The sequence below is a fragment of the Oenanthe melanoleuca genome, chromosome 5 (genome assembly GCF_029582105.1).
Source record: "Oenanthe melanoleuca isolate GR-GAL-2019-014 chromosome 5, OMel1.0, whole genome shotgun sequence".
Classification (NCBI taxonomy): domain Eukaryota; kingdom Metazoa; phylum Chordata; class Aves; order Passeriformes; family Muscicapidae; genus Oenanthe; species Oenanthe melanoleuca.
Window position 1 is genome coordinate 32,768,700 of NC_079339.1, and position 13,919 is coordinate 32,782,618.

Consider the following 13,919-nt stretch of genomic DNA (forward strand, 5'->3'; position numbering starts at 1 on the left):
TTCTGCTTTAGAAAGAATTTGATTTTACTGAGTTCAGTTGCTGGAATATTACGATAAAACTGAGAAGAATTTTTCTTATGTTGTTCTTTAATGTGATTAGTTGAGCAGGTGTGAAGGTTTCCTTGATTATTTTGTAAATATACAGAATAGGAGAATAAATTTTAGCTGCTTCACTGGAGAAGTCAATTCCAATTGGTACCAACATTTTGTGTGGAAATGTTTGGTGATGTCTCAAGTACAGCCTGCAAGGGTATCTGTAAAATGAAAAAAATCTATTTTAAACACAGATGTTTATGAGAATAAAATATGTGGACTGATTATAATGCAGGGATTTAGTCAAGATACTTTTTTCTTGCACTGTTTAGAGATGCTTTGCATGAAGATTTGGTGTCTATTCTAGCATAAATACAGTCCTAGAATTCTTTGAAGTGGCTATATAAGAGCTTCATTTTTCTGCAGTGATCCTTATAACTGTAATCAGGGGCATATAAATATACAATTTGAAGTCAAGTATGTTCCAGGGTTTGGCAGTTGTAACAAGTAAGGTCACTGCTGTGTGACACTCTGTTTTGATCTCCAGGAGTGAGGCAAAGCCCAGCAACCTCTGGGGACCCCCGGGCAGGGTCCCGTGGCTGGAGGGGCCACAGTGTCCCGCTCCCGCCCTGGAGCATCCCTCGGGCAGCGGGGCAGCTCCCGGAGCCGGTTACAGCGGGGCAGCTCCCGGAGCCGGTTACGGCGGGGCAGCTCCCGGAGCCGGTTACAGCGGGGCAGCTCCCGGGGCCGGTTACAGCGGGGCAGCTCCCGGAGCCGGTTACAGCGGGGCAGCTCCTGGAGCCGGTTACAGCGGGGCAGCTCCCGGGGCCGGTTACAGCGGGGCAGCTCCTGGAGCCGGTTACAGCGGGACAGATCCCGGGGCCGGTTACAGCGGGGCAGATCCCGGAGCCGGTTACAGCGGGGCAGCTCCTGGAGCCGGTTACAGCGGGGCAGATCCCGGAGCCGGTTACAGCGGGGCAGCTCCCGGAGCCGGTTACAGCGGGGCAGCTCCTGGATCTGGTTACAGCGGGGCAGATCCCGGAGCCGGTTACAGCCGGGCAGCTCCCGGAGCCGGTTACAGCGGGGCAGATCCCGGGGCCGGTTACAGCCGGGCAGCTCCCGGAGCCGGTTACAGCGGGGCAGCTCCCGGAGCCGGTTACAGCAGGGCAGATCCCGGGGCCGGTTACAGCGGGGCAGCTCCTGGAGCCGGTTACAGCGGGACAGATCCCGGGGCCGGTTACAGCGGGACAGATCCCGGGGCCGGTTGCAGCGGGGCAGCTCCCGGGGCCGGTTACAGCGGGGCAGCTCCCGGGGCCGGTTACGGCGGGGCAGCTCCTGGAGCCGGTTACAGCGGGGCAGATCCCGGAGCCGGTTACAGCGGGGCAGCTCCTGGAGCCGGTTACAGCGGGACAGATCCCGGGGCCGGTTACAGCGGGGCAGCTCCCGGAGCCAGAGGGCAGCGCTGCCGGGCGGAGCGGGGTGCGCCGGCGGGCGGGGGCCGGGGGCAGCGGGCACCCGGCCGGGGCGCTCTGGCAAGGAGGCACTGCACAGCGAGCCCCGTGCCTGCCGGGGCAGCTCTTCCTCCGCCTCCTCCTCCGTTTATTTATTTCATTCATTTTTATTGCATTTATTTGTTCGTATCCAACGGAATAATAAAAACGAGAAAATCCGAGCGCTGCTTTTGGCTGCTCTCCACCAACCTGTCAGTGACGCAAGCGGAGACTACTTAAAGGCAGATTAGAGGCAGCAAGACATTAAAGCCAACCTTCCTCCCTCCACGCCGCCGGTCCGCCCGCCGGTCCGAGCCACGAGCCGAGCGGGCCGGGCCAGCGGAGGCTGCCGGGCGGCCCCAAGCCCCGCAGAGCCGAGCCGGGAACCCTCGGCAGGGCTGCGCCTCCAGCCGCCCTCCCGCCACCGGACTGCGGGCGGTACAGACGGGCTGCTCTTCGCTCTGTTTTCCCTCCCCCTGAAAAAAAAAAAAAAAAAAAAAAAAAAAAAAAGGAGGGGTGAAAAAAGGCAGAAGTGAAGAGATTCCCTACGCTTGCCAAAGTCTTTGTCTCCGGATGAACAGCGATGGGGGAATGGACTATTCTAGAGAGGCTACTGGAAGCTGCCGTGCAGCAGCATTCTACTATGATAGGGAGGTAAGGGTCGCGGGAGAGCAGCGGGAAGCGCGGGGGGATCCCCTGTCCGGGCGTGGGTCCCGGTGCGCGGTGCCCTTCGGCCGGGCGCTTTCGGGGTGTGCCTGGAGCTCCCGTGTCTGTGTGTGTGTTGGGAGGCTGGTATGCGGCACGGGGAGCGGAGCGGCGGGGACACCGCGAACGCCTCCGTCCTTGTCCCCGAGGGGCCGCGGGGCACCGGACGCTCGTCGGGGAGATCCCGGTGCCGCCGAGGTGCGGCTGCCGGCGCAGCCCCGCGCCTTTCCCGGCCGTGCCCCGGGGCCCGAGTTCTCGCCCTTCCGCGCAGGGGGCCGGGCTGGGGCCAGCGCTGACCGCGGCACACGGCAGGGCCGAGCCATGCCGCACAGCCGGGCAGCTCCCTGCGCGGGAGCGGGGCCGCTTCCAGGGCCGGGGCCGCCTCGTGCTGCCGGTTCCCCTGCCGGTTCCCGTGCCTGTTCCCGTGCCGGGTTCCCGTGCCGGTGCCGGTTCCCGTGCCGGTTCCCCTGCCGGTTCCCGTGCCGGTGCCGGTTCCCCTGCCGGTTCCCCTGCCGGTGCCTGTTCCCCTGCCGGTTCCCGTGCCGGTTCCCCTGCCGGTGCCTGTTCCCCTGCCGGTTGCCCTGCCGGTGCCGCGGCGCGGGCCCGGTCAGCACTGGACAGCTCCCGGCCGCGCGGCGGCGGCGGCGGCGCGCACTGACGGGCTTCTCTGTTGCAGGATCCTGCTGACCGTGGTGGTGATCTTCAGAATTCTCATTGTGGCCATTGTAGGGGAGACGGTGTACGATGACGAGCAAACGATGTTTGTCTGTAACACGCTGCAGCCAGGCTGCAACCAGGCTTGTTATGACCAGGCTTTCCCCATTTCTCACATAAGGTACTGGGTGTTCCAGATCATCATGGTGTGCACTCCCAGCCTGTGCTTCATAACGTACTCCGTTCACCAGTCTGCTAAACAAAGGGAACGGAGGTACTCCACTGTCTTCCTTACCTTGGAAAGGGACCAGGATTCAATGAAGCGTGAGGACAGTAAGAAAATCAAGAACACGATTGTCAATGGGGTGCTGCAAAACACTGAGAACTCCACCAAAGAGGCAGAACCAGACTGCTTAGAAGTGAAGGAAATCCCCAATCCTGCAATCAGAACTACAAAATCAAAGATGAGGAGGCAAGAAGGCATTTCTCGATTTTATATCATCCAAGTGGTCTTTCGAAATGCCCTAGAGATTGGATTCTTAGTGGGACAGTATTTTCTGTACGGATTCAATGTCCCTTCCATGTACGAATGTGACAGATACCCTTGCATTAAAGAAGTAGAGTGCTATGTCTCTAGACCCACTGAGAAGACTGTATTCTTGGTATTCATGTTTGCTGTCAGTGGGATTTGTGTGGTGCTTAATTTGGCAGAACTGAACCACTTGGGCTGGAGAAAGATCAAAATGGCAGTGAGAGGAGTACAGGCAAAAAGGAAATCCATATATGAAATCAGAAATAAGGACCTGCCAAGAATGAGCATGCCTAACTTCGGCAGGACTCAGTCAAGTGACTCAGCTTATGTGTGAGGCTGTGACAGAACTGAAACACTGTGCCAGGTGGAACAGACCCAGATACCATTAGAGAAAGGTACATTGCTTAGGCAAGCATTTTATCAAACCACCAAGAAAGCCATTAAGGTATTGGATCTGCACTTACTGAACTAGCTGCAAAACGCAGCGCTATATAAAAGACTGAAAAAACAGCTATAAACCATGCTTGACCTAGCCTTACAGCACAGATACTATTACTCCTACTTTTGTTTCTAATGATTGGGTTTTACCTGTCAGTGAAGCAGCTTTTTGGTTGTCATTAGGATGTTTACAGTTTGAACTGTCTGACTAATTGTTGTAAATGTGTAGAATGTTCATATCAAAAACTCTGCAAGGATACTCTATATGGGGTGGGGTGGGGTGGGGGACACTGTTGCAATGTGCAGGCATAAGCATGTTTTAAAAGGAGGGCAAGCACACTGTAAGGAACCTAACCACAGCTCAGTCAGGATATCTGCGTTCACGTATCTCACAGATGTCTTATTTTGTTTGTCTAAATCACAGACTTTATTCCTGGTGTGTATTACTAGCTATTTTCTATCATGGTTTGTGCATCAATTAGTCATGCTAAAAATAAATGCTGAATATAATTTTGCCATTTTTTCTTTGCCTGTCCACACACACACACACACACACACACACACCAGAGACCTTAATCATCTTGCATTAGTTGTGATCTGCAGAATATATCAGTACATTTTGATTGATTCCCTAATATGTGCATGAATGAGATGGAGCTGGTTCATGCCAGCTGAGTTCTGCATTTACCTACAATCACCTATGATGACACACATACCAAAGGAAGGGAGTTCATTGCATTTGACTGTGAATATATCATCTTTGCTCTTATTTCTATAAGTGCCATACTTGAAACATCTAACTGTACTTAGTCAAAAGGTTGTCTTGGGATACCAGCTGGAGTGAAATGATTTTATACTCTCTTTTGTTTATTTTATGCTACTTGTTTAGTCATTGCAATGGTGTAAAAAGCAGCTAAAAGCAGCTATTGATAAATAAAGTACTTGCCTTTTTTTTTTTTTTTTTTTTTTTTTTTTTTGTAAGCCAGAGAGATTTGTTCTTCTTTATTCTTGTATACAATTGTAAAAAAAAACTTACAGGGTTAAAATAATTCACTTTCAACAATTATTCTTCAGGGTTTAAAATGTCTTGTTGGTATTCTAAACTCTAAGTGACAAAACCTGGGAAATCAGGACTGTTTTTTATGTCTGTTTTCCTCCTTAAGGAAGCTTCCTCTGTCTTTAAAGCCTGATCCAAAGCCCACTGACACCAACAGCCTTCTTTCTGCTGACACTAAGGGCAACACAGTTGGCTGCCAAGGTCACTCTAGGAATAGCCAGAGTACATTTACCCATGAATGAAACAATTGCAGCTTTTCATCAGGGAATCCAAACAGTAACCTCAGCTTTTCTGCCTTACAGCTGGTTTAAGGAATATGCTGTTCATGTCCCATCAACTTACGAGTAAGCCACTGAGGCAGCCTCGAATGAATCTCTGTTAACAGCAATTATCTTAATACAGAATAGAATAGTAAGTTTTACTTAATGATTTTTTAAAACATTTTAAAAAGTTCCTTCTGTATTCAACGGGGAATATTTCTCTGGCAACAGTAGGAGTTGGATCAGGACTAAAATACATTCAAGTGCATTTCTAACTAAATAGTATCTGCCCTTTAAAGAAAAGGGCCAAAATGGTGCTGGAAAATCTGGGGGTACTTTATATCATAAGAAGGAGACATGGGCTCAGAGTCACAAATGGCCTTTTGATTGTAATTTATGTCAAGCCTGAAAATGGATTTTATTATATATTGGCTTGGAAACGATATAAATATTTTCCTCTTGGCTTACAACAAATACCTTAACATTCCATTCTTGTCATTTGCCAGCATTGTCACTTTAAAAAATGTTAATTAATTCTTAGACAGTCTAGCCATTATCACATTCATCTCTTGTCTTTTTTCTTCCACTGTGAAGCATTAAAGGACTTTGAGACGTGTCATGTTTTTAGAGATTTTAAAAATATTTTTCCTTATGTATAAATTTAAGAGTTTTCCTGATTTAATTACAGAAACCTCTAAAGACGGATTTCTCAAATTCTTTTTGATAAAAAACGCACACTGATATTGCTAGTTGACTGCATGCTCACTGGAAAACTGCATGTTATTTTTAGAAGGACAACATGGCAGCTAAAATCTCCATCTGCAAAATAAAAAGCTTCTGAAGATTATTATTTGACACACAAACCCAAGTCTGATTTTCATTTTGCAGAGTCCTGGGATGCTTTTCAAAATCTCATTTTGAACAGATATTGAAAAGAAAAATATTCTTTGGCAGTCATAAGCACTCCTTTAATTGACAAAATGAGAGATTGTGTGCAAAGCGCTCGATCCAGTGCAAATTAAGGCTGAAAAAACAAAACTCGTACTTCATTGGGCTTTGGTTCGTGTTCAGTATAATTTCCTGTTAGGCAGAAGCCCTAATGCAAGTTTTTTCCAGTGGCTGCATAGCAGTTTTTAGTCAAACTCTAGTGAAGGTACATGTTTTGAAAGGTATAAGATTTCCATACCTTAAAATTCTAAGGTAATATTTCAAAAGCATCTATTTATATTAGTCAATGCAAATGATTCAGTTAATTTAATATTTTTTATGTAGTTGCACAATTGTACTCCATTGAGTTGGGATTCTTCAGATTTGTCCAAAGAGAAGAATATCAGGAAATGCAAATGCTGATTTATGTAACAGGATCAGTGATAAAGTAGGCAAAGAATTATATTTTGATCAACAGAAGCATCATCCACCCTACTTGGAATATAGCTTTTCATATTTCAGATGAGAGATGAAATGTGTCAAGAGATCAGTTATTCTAATCTTCCTTTTAAATTGTTATTTTTCATTTCTTACCAACTACTCATTTGTCATGGGCAAGAGAAATCCAGCAAACACTTTTTTTGTCAATGTATGTGACATATGATTAATGCTAATGGACTGTTTGCATGAGGGCTGACTATTTATTTACAGAATAAATGCTTTAAAATTGTCACAGCAATGGAAAAGTGTGTTAACTGAACAGAACTGAGTGAACATGCAGCTGAAGGGCACATTACTGGCTACTTAGGCTCTTGCTCCTGCCTCAGTGAAATAAATTAGTCTCACCATTGACATCTCTGTAAGGATCAGACATTAAAAATTAAAATTGACTTAATGTTTGCTTTGTTCATTGTTTACATTGTTTTGCACTGGTGGACAACATTAAGTGTCATGATAAGTGCAAACATAAATGCTATGTTCACTAAACTCCTGTGGAAAATTGCAATAGAACCTAATAAATTATTAATTTAGTGGAATTTAAAATTTTACATTACAAATGACATAATTTCATTTTTATATAGACTTGATCTTGTGCTTTGCACACCTGTGTGAATTTCAAAAACTATACTATATAGGGGTTATGAATAATTTCACCAGTTATGTATAAGATACACTGAGAATCTATTAAAATATTTTTTAAAGGAGGATTTTTTTTCATAATGAAAACTACCTGCATTTTTACATGTAGCATTTTTACATGGGGAAGCTGAATTCACTGGTCCCTCACTTCATAAAGAGTTTAGTTTAGGGACCTCTGCCTTTGAAGAAATGGAAGGGTTTTCAGCTTTTTCAAGGGAAAACTGAAGAACAAAGAGATCAACTGACATCAACAAATCACAGAAGTGGTCAGATGGATTTTACTTTTTTTTACACTTAAAGAGCTCAGAGAGACTCAGAATATTCAGAGTGGGTGCAATACTTTTCCTGCATTATACCTAATAGTGTGGGACAAAGCTGCTGCTATGTAGAAAAATATAGGAAAAGATGTACTTGAAATGTTAAATGTGAGGAAGAATTCTTTTCCTGCATTTATAAAATAATTCATTTTTTTCAGGGCAAGAGGTTGGATCAGGTCGACATTGTGCCTGCATCCTTTTGGCTTTATTTTGTTTGAATAGAACTGTTTCACCTTGCTCTTTCAGCAAAACAGGTTATAAGCTTTTGTTTGGTGTGCCAGTATAGAAATGGGAATTAAAAAATTGGGTCATATGAGGAGAATGCAAGCATATGTTTCAGTACTTAGAATCTGGTCTGGTTCTTCACAAATTTAATGACATTTTCTGTGGGACCAAGTCAATTCCCAGCTGAGTGAACACTTTTATTCCATGTGATTAACAGAAGAGATTACCCCATTTCTGCACTGCACACCCATCCCTGGATATTCTGGAATATACTTCCCAGAAATTCTATTTTATTGTAAACTTTCAGAAAGCATGCTAAGTTAATATCAGCTACTAATACCAGATCCTAAACACCACCCTCCTCTCAATGAAATTCTAATAGTATCTCTATGAAACAAAATTGCACTAGGAAGTGTTTCATATTATGTCAATTAAAATGTGCTAAAGAAGTCAATCAAGAGTCAGCAGCCCATTAGATAAGTGCAGATACTGACTATTCCCTGGCACTCATTAAAAATAAACCATGCATATAGATGTATACATGAATCTATATATTTGCAAAATTGTTCAAAAATTTTGCCAAAATAGAATTAGTGTGTAACAGATTGAATTTCAGAGATGGATACAGAAGTCACATATCCAGAGACAGTTAGAAACTGAATGAGATGCAATGACCTGACTGGATATTTAACATGCAAAAACCCTCAACAATCAACCTTTTCCTGTGACTTCTGGGGCTATGGGCTGTACCAATTGCTTCAGAGAGTTTAGCTGAGCAGGTGTGATAGTTTTTCAGAGGCTTGTCTTCACAACATTAAAATCTATCAGCTTTTTCTTGGTGGTGCCTGAAATGCAGGATGAATCATATGATCTCTAGGATATGGAAACCCACATATAAAATGACTTTCTGATTTCCCCTAAAAGTGAGAATTACTCTTGTATTCAACAGAATGGGAAAGTAAGGTAATTTGCTATTAATCCACCTATTTTTTGCATATGTAGAGTGGCAAAAAAGGTCATAGAAGGGTTACCATTATCTGGAGAATAATTAATACATCCTGAAGTGATTGAACAAATTTTAACTTTTGTTCCATTCATTGAAAACAACGTTTTCTGCATATGATTTATATATATATATATTTCATGGCACATAATTAAGTGTAACCTTCATTTTTGAAATATTTTGTGAATTTTCCAATTAAATCATGATTGATTTCATCTTTTTTTTTTTTTTTCAGAGAAAGGTTAAAAAATTACCGTTTGAAATCAGCTCTCTATTTTTTTGAAAGATGTTATAATAATTAATCCTATGTTTTAAATCTGCTAACAATTTTGTTTGGGATTTTTTTTTTTTTTTTGAGGAACGTTAAAGTAGAAAATTATTTGTACCAGTAAAGCAACATTACATTTGGAAGAGATCTTTTCCTTTTCAGTGACAAGCTTTGTTTGTCAAATCGTGGGGTTTTTTGTTTGTTTGTTTGTTTGTTTTTTTAAATTTATACTGAGCAGAGATTTTTTAACAGACTAGAAGTACATATTGTGAGGAGATAACTTTAAGGAAATGTAGAGCAGTAAAATTTGGGGGCAAAAATTAAAAAAGTGGACATTAGAGAAAAATAGGTGTGCTATGGACTTACTTTTCCCTACTTATTGGCAGCTAAGGGATTAAAGCCTATTCAGAACATATTCATGAGCAAATATATGAGATTCTTTGCATTATCTCTTATATAAGCAAAATGTTTCCAGAAATTATTTCCAACTATTTTCTGGTTTTACTTTGAATAATCTAAATAGTGCATTTCAATGTCCAAAGCCATCATGAATACTGATATCCCTAGTTCCACCCCTAACTTCAGGGGTTTTTTTGAAAATTCTCTGTACCACTGCTCTGTAACAAAAATCATTTTGCCATTAGAAAACCTGCCCATCAGAAGATAGGTGGTACTTGACATGGATATCAAGCTGACTTTAATGTAGCAGCCAGACTTAAAGGGTGACTTGTGATGAGCATGTTATGAATGGAGTTACTGCAGGGCCAAAAAAACTTAAATAAAGGGGCTTCCACATTTTCACTGCATGTGATATTCAGGTGCAAGAGATTCAGTGGTTCTGAAGAAAGATAAGGGCCATAGGAATTTCTTTGCTTTCTCCTTTGAAAAAAGAAGATAAAACCTGTTCTAGCACTGCTCTTTTTGCAAGAACATATGTAATTCTACATATGTACAATTTGAGAGTCCTCATCTGACATGGTTCAATGCCCACCAGCAAGTGTAATTGAACAATATTTGGTTTACATATATATAAAGAGAACACATTCAAGTCTTTACCATCATTTTCTCACATGGAAGTGGAAACATAATTTGTAGGACCAAGGAAATAATTTGTTGCATCTGCTATATGTTTGTACCAATTTCCCTGAAGTGAAATTCTTTGTATTTCTCTCTCATAAAAATTTTGAAGTTTCTCTGTTTATACAAAAGGTTGAAGCACATTTAAAAATTAACATGTTTACATTAATGTCACAACTTGAGGTTTTTGTCTTGTTTTGTTTTTTTTTAATTCTTCATGATGAAATTTTCTTGATGTATTCTTCAGTTTAATATTCTGGTTATTGTTTGTATTGTGTCTCATACAACACAGGGAACTGTAATTCTTCTGGTTTTCTTTTTAAATTATTATTATTATTATTATTATTATTATTATTATTATTATTATTATTATTATTATTATTAACTCAGATTCTGCACATATGTTAAGGTATTGTAATTATTAAAGTCTCAGCAAATATAGAATTAAAAAAAATGTACAAGGCATCCAATTATGTTTAATTTAGTTTGTGGGAATTGTTTAAAAAAACTGATAAAACATAAGGATTTTGTTGATCACTTCTATTATTATTCCATTTTCAGAAGGTATACCTCCTGCATTTATTAATGCAATTTTTATGTTAGTGGAGACTGAGCATCTTATCTGCCTTCAGCTATGTGATCCATAGCTCACATTTCAGCTTACTTTAAAGCAATAGGACTACAGAGCATGAACAATCAAGAGAATCACAGTGCTCAATGAGATACATCTAAAAAGAATTTTACAGTTGCTCCTATAAATAACATACACTGAATTAAATCAGTGTTTATGGCCTAATCACACATAAGTGGATACATTATCATTGTATATTGTTGGGAGTCGTACTAAGAAAAAGCTAGTGCCAGTTACTAATAAGAAGGATTTCTTAAAAACCATTGCATTTTCAGTTTCTCAAATAGTTGTTTAAATATTCCTTAAAATGATGCAGAGATTGAAATGTAACTGTGACACTCACCCATCTTAAGTTTCTAAAGCACAAATTATAAATACATCTCTATTGATAAAATAGATAAATAGATAAAATAGATAAAATAGAATATGCTGAGTTGGAAGGGATCTACAAGGATCATTTAGTCCAACCTCTGGCCCTGCACTGGACACCCGGAGTCACACCTTGTGCCTGAGAGCATTGTCCAAACCCTTCTTGAGCTCTGCCAGGCTGCTGCTGTCACACTGCCCTGGGGAGCCTGTTCTTGTTCCCAGCCACTCTCTGGGGGGAGAAACTTTTCCTGATACCCCACCTAAACATCCCCTCAGTTTCATGGCATTCCCGTGGGTCTTATTCCTGGTCACTGAGAGATCAGTGCCTGCCCCTCCTCTCCCCCCACAAGGAGCTGGAACTGCAGTGAGGTCTCCCCTGGGTCTCCTTCTCCTCAGGCTGAGCAGAACAAGTGCCCTCAGCCACTCCTCACACTGCTGCCCCTCCAGAGCCTTCCCCATCCTCGTGGCCTTTCTCTGTGCATTCTCTAACACCTTAATGTCTTCTTTATATTGTGGTGCCAAAACTGCACACAGCACTCAAGGTGAGGCTGCCCCAGTGCAGAGCAGTGCTTCTTTTATCATATGTGTGTACTCTTCAGCTTTGCTTAGCAGGCAGTCAAGAGAGAAGGGGCTTTAACTGTTCAAGTTTTATTAGACTGCAGTAGGAGCATAGACAGATAAAATATTTATAGCATGGTTTTTGAATTTGGCAGCATGACTCCTATTAACATTAATGGAATTTTTACAGCTGAGTCTTAGTGCATTAAGTAAAAAATATTCATTCCTGCTGTTTGCTCAACGACTTGACCCTTCTACTGTAAATTAATATAATATTTTGAATCAATTTTAGACTAATTAAACTTTGAGGGCCTCTTGTACTCTTTCATGAAAACACATATCAGGGAGAAGCTAGTTTGTCAGCATGAGCATATGGTTGTCTAAATTTAACCTATTTTATTGAAAAGGTGTCAAATTTGATACATTGAAACTGTGGCACCATTGGAATAGCACCTTACTTTGCAGTATTAGAGTTTATAGCAATACAGTGTGCCAAAGAACTCTGCAGCATTGGATATTTGATTCCTTTCAGTACTGAAAAGCCTATGAATATTTGTTACAATGACCTTCTGCTTTGAATAAAGGAGAAAGAAAGGAATCCTGCCAATATTATGGTCAGGAGGTCCTTGACCATGCTGTCTCCTTAGCAAATGTGACAGCTTGTGAAACAAAAATATAAAAATGGAACTGTGTTTAGACTACCAATCCTATTCAAACAGGAGTTTTGCTTAGAAATGTCTCCTGCTAGACTATGAATGATACTATGGGGCTATGAGAGTATCTGCAAGGCTGCTGCAATCCTGGATGAAAACATTAAACTGTAATTAACATCTGAGTTGCTTAACTATTAAAACAGCTAATCTCTCTAATTTTGGCCAGCATTGCTTCACACAATATCTACCGAGGCAAAACTCATCCAAGCAGCCATGCATTCTCGAATTTTATCCTAGGACAGCAGCTCATATCCTCCCAGGAACTGAAGAACACAAAACTGGCTCCAGCCTGCTCAGCAGCATAAGCAAAACCACGGGGGAGGGAGGGAGAGAGGACAGGAAAAGCTGGCTTTGCCAGTTTTCTGCTGCTAAGGAGAAGTGGGAAGGAAAGCTGTGCTTGTCCTTGCCTTCACCCCATGCTCACGTCTCAGAGGCGGCTGTCACCTCGCATATGTGCCCGCTGCCTGAGCCCAGAGCTGTGCTGAGCTCTGGGACTGTGCTTGCTGCTCTCTCCTGCCTGCTGCTGCCTGTGCAGGGGCTGCAATGGGCTCAGCAGCCCAAAGAACCTGGCACTTGCTAATTCTCGCTTGTCCAGGGGTTCTCTCACCATCCTTCAGAACAATATCTCGCTTTTTTTCTTGTGCAAGACACCTGAATTATCAAGAATCCAAGGCAAGCCTTGATAATTCATGCATTCACTCCACAGTGCAAAAAAAAAAAAGAAAAAAAAAAGATTATTAAACACATGAGTTTTAAAATTAAATTAAGGCTGCAATTTCTCAGTTGCTAAGAGATATACGCAGCAAAATTCTTTATGTTGGAACATTCATCCAGAAGTGCTGACTCATTACACAATGAATGCATATTTCAAATTAAATTCTACCTAAGGAAATGTGAGGACAGTCCTGTCAATGTCGAAAAATCCTTGAAAGAAGAAGAAATCCTTAGTCTTGTCTGGAAAAGAACATAACGTCTCATGCAAATGAGAGAGAAGAGTGAAAAACAATAAAGTTAATGTTTTCTAAAAAGTTCCCCTATATTTATAAAAATTCCCACTACAGGCAAAAACTCTGAACTTCTTTTTTTGCTTCTGATAGGCATAATACGTAATTGTCCCTCTGCTCTTTTTTAAAAAACTTTTTTAGAAATTTTTTTTCTGATACTCATCATATTGAGAGCTCCAGGATAGTTCAACACTGAAGAAAACACTTAAATAGATAAATATCTTCAAATTTCTTTCTTCCAAAGAAGAAAAATATAGTTGGCTATAAATACTTTGAACTGTTTTTTAAAACAGAATTTATCAAGACAATAACTAAACAAGTGCCAGAAGGGACTAACTTATATATATGTATAAAAAAATCACACATATATATACATACATACATATATATATGTGTGTATATATATATATATCTACACACACACACACACACACACACACACACACACACACACACACACATATATACCTATATATTTATATATCTATATATATATATATATATATATGAATTTCTGA

At 41.6% G+C, this 13,919-nt stretch overlaps 1 protein-coding gene across 1 annotated transcript; it reads left to right on the top strand.

Moving 5' to 3' along the window:
* Positions 1–2,046: 2,046 nt before the first annotated feature.
* On the top strand, positions 2,047–3,964 carry GJD2 (gap junction protein delta 2). Its single transcript, XM_056493093.1, has 2 exons — positions 2,047–2,177; positions 2,905–3,964. The coding sequence occupies exons 1-2, from the start codon at positions 2,107–2,109 to the stop codon at positions 3,746–3,748; spliced, it is 915 nt and encodes a 304-aa protein (XP_056349068.1). The 5' UTR covers positions 2,047–2,106; the 3' UTR covers positions 3,749–3,964.
* The last annotated feature ends 9,955 nt before the right edge of the window (positions 3,965–13,919 follow it).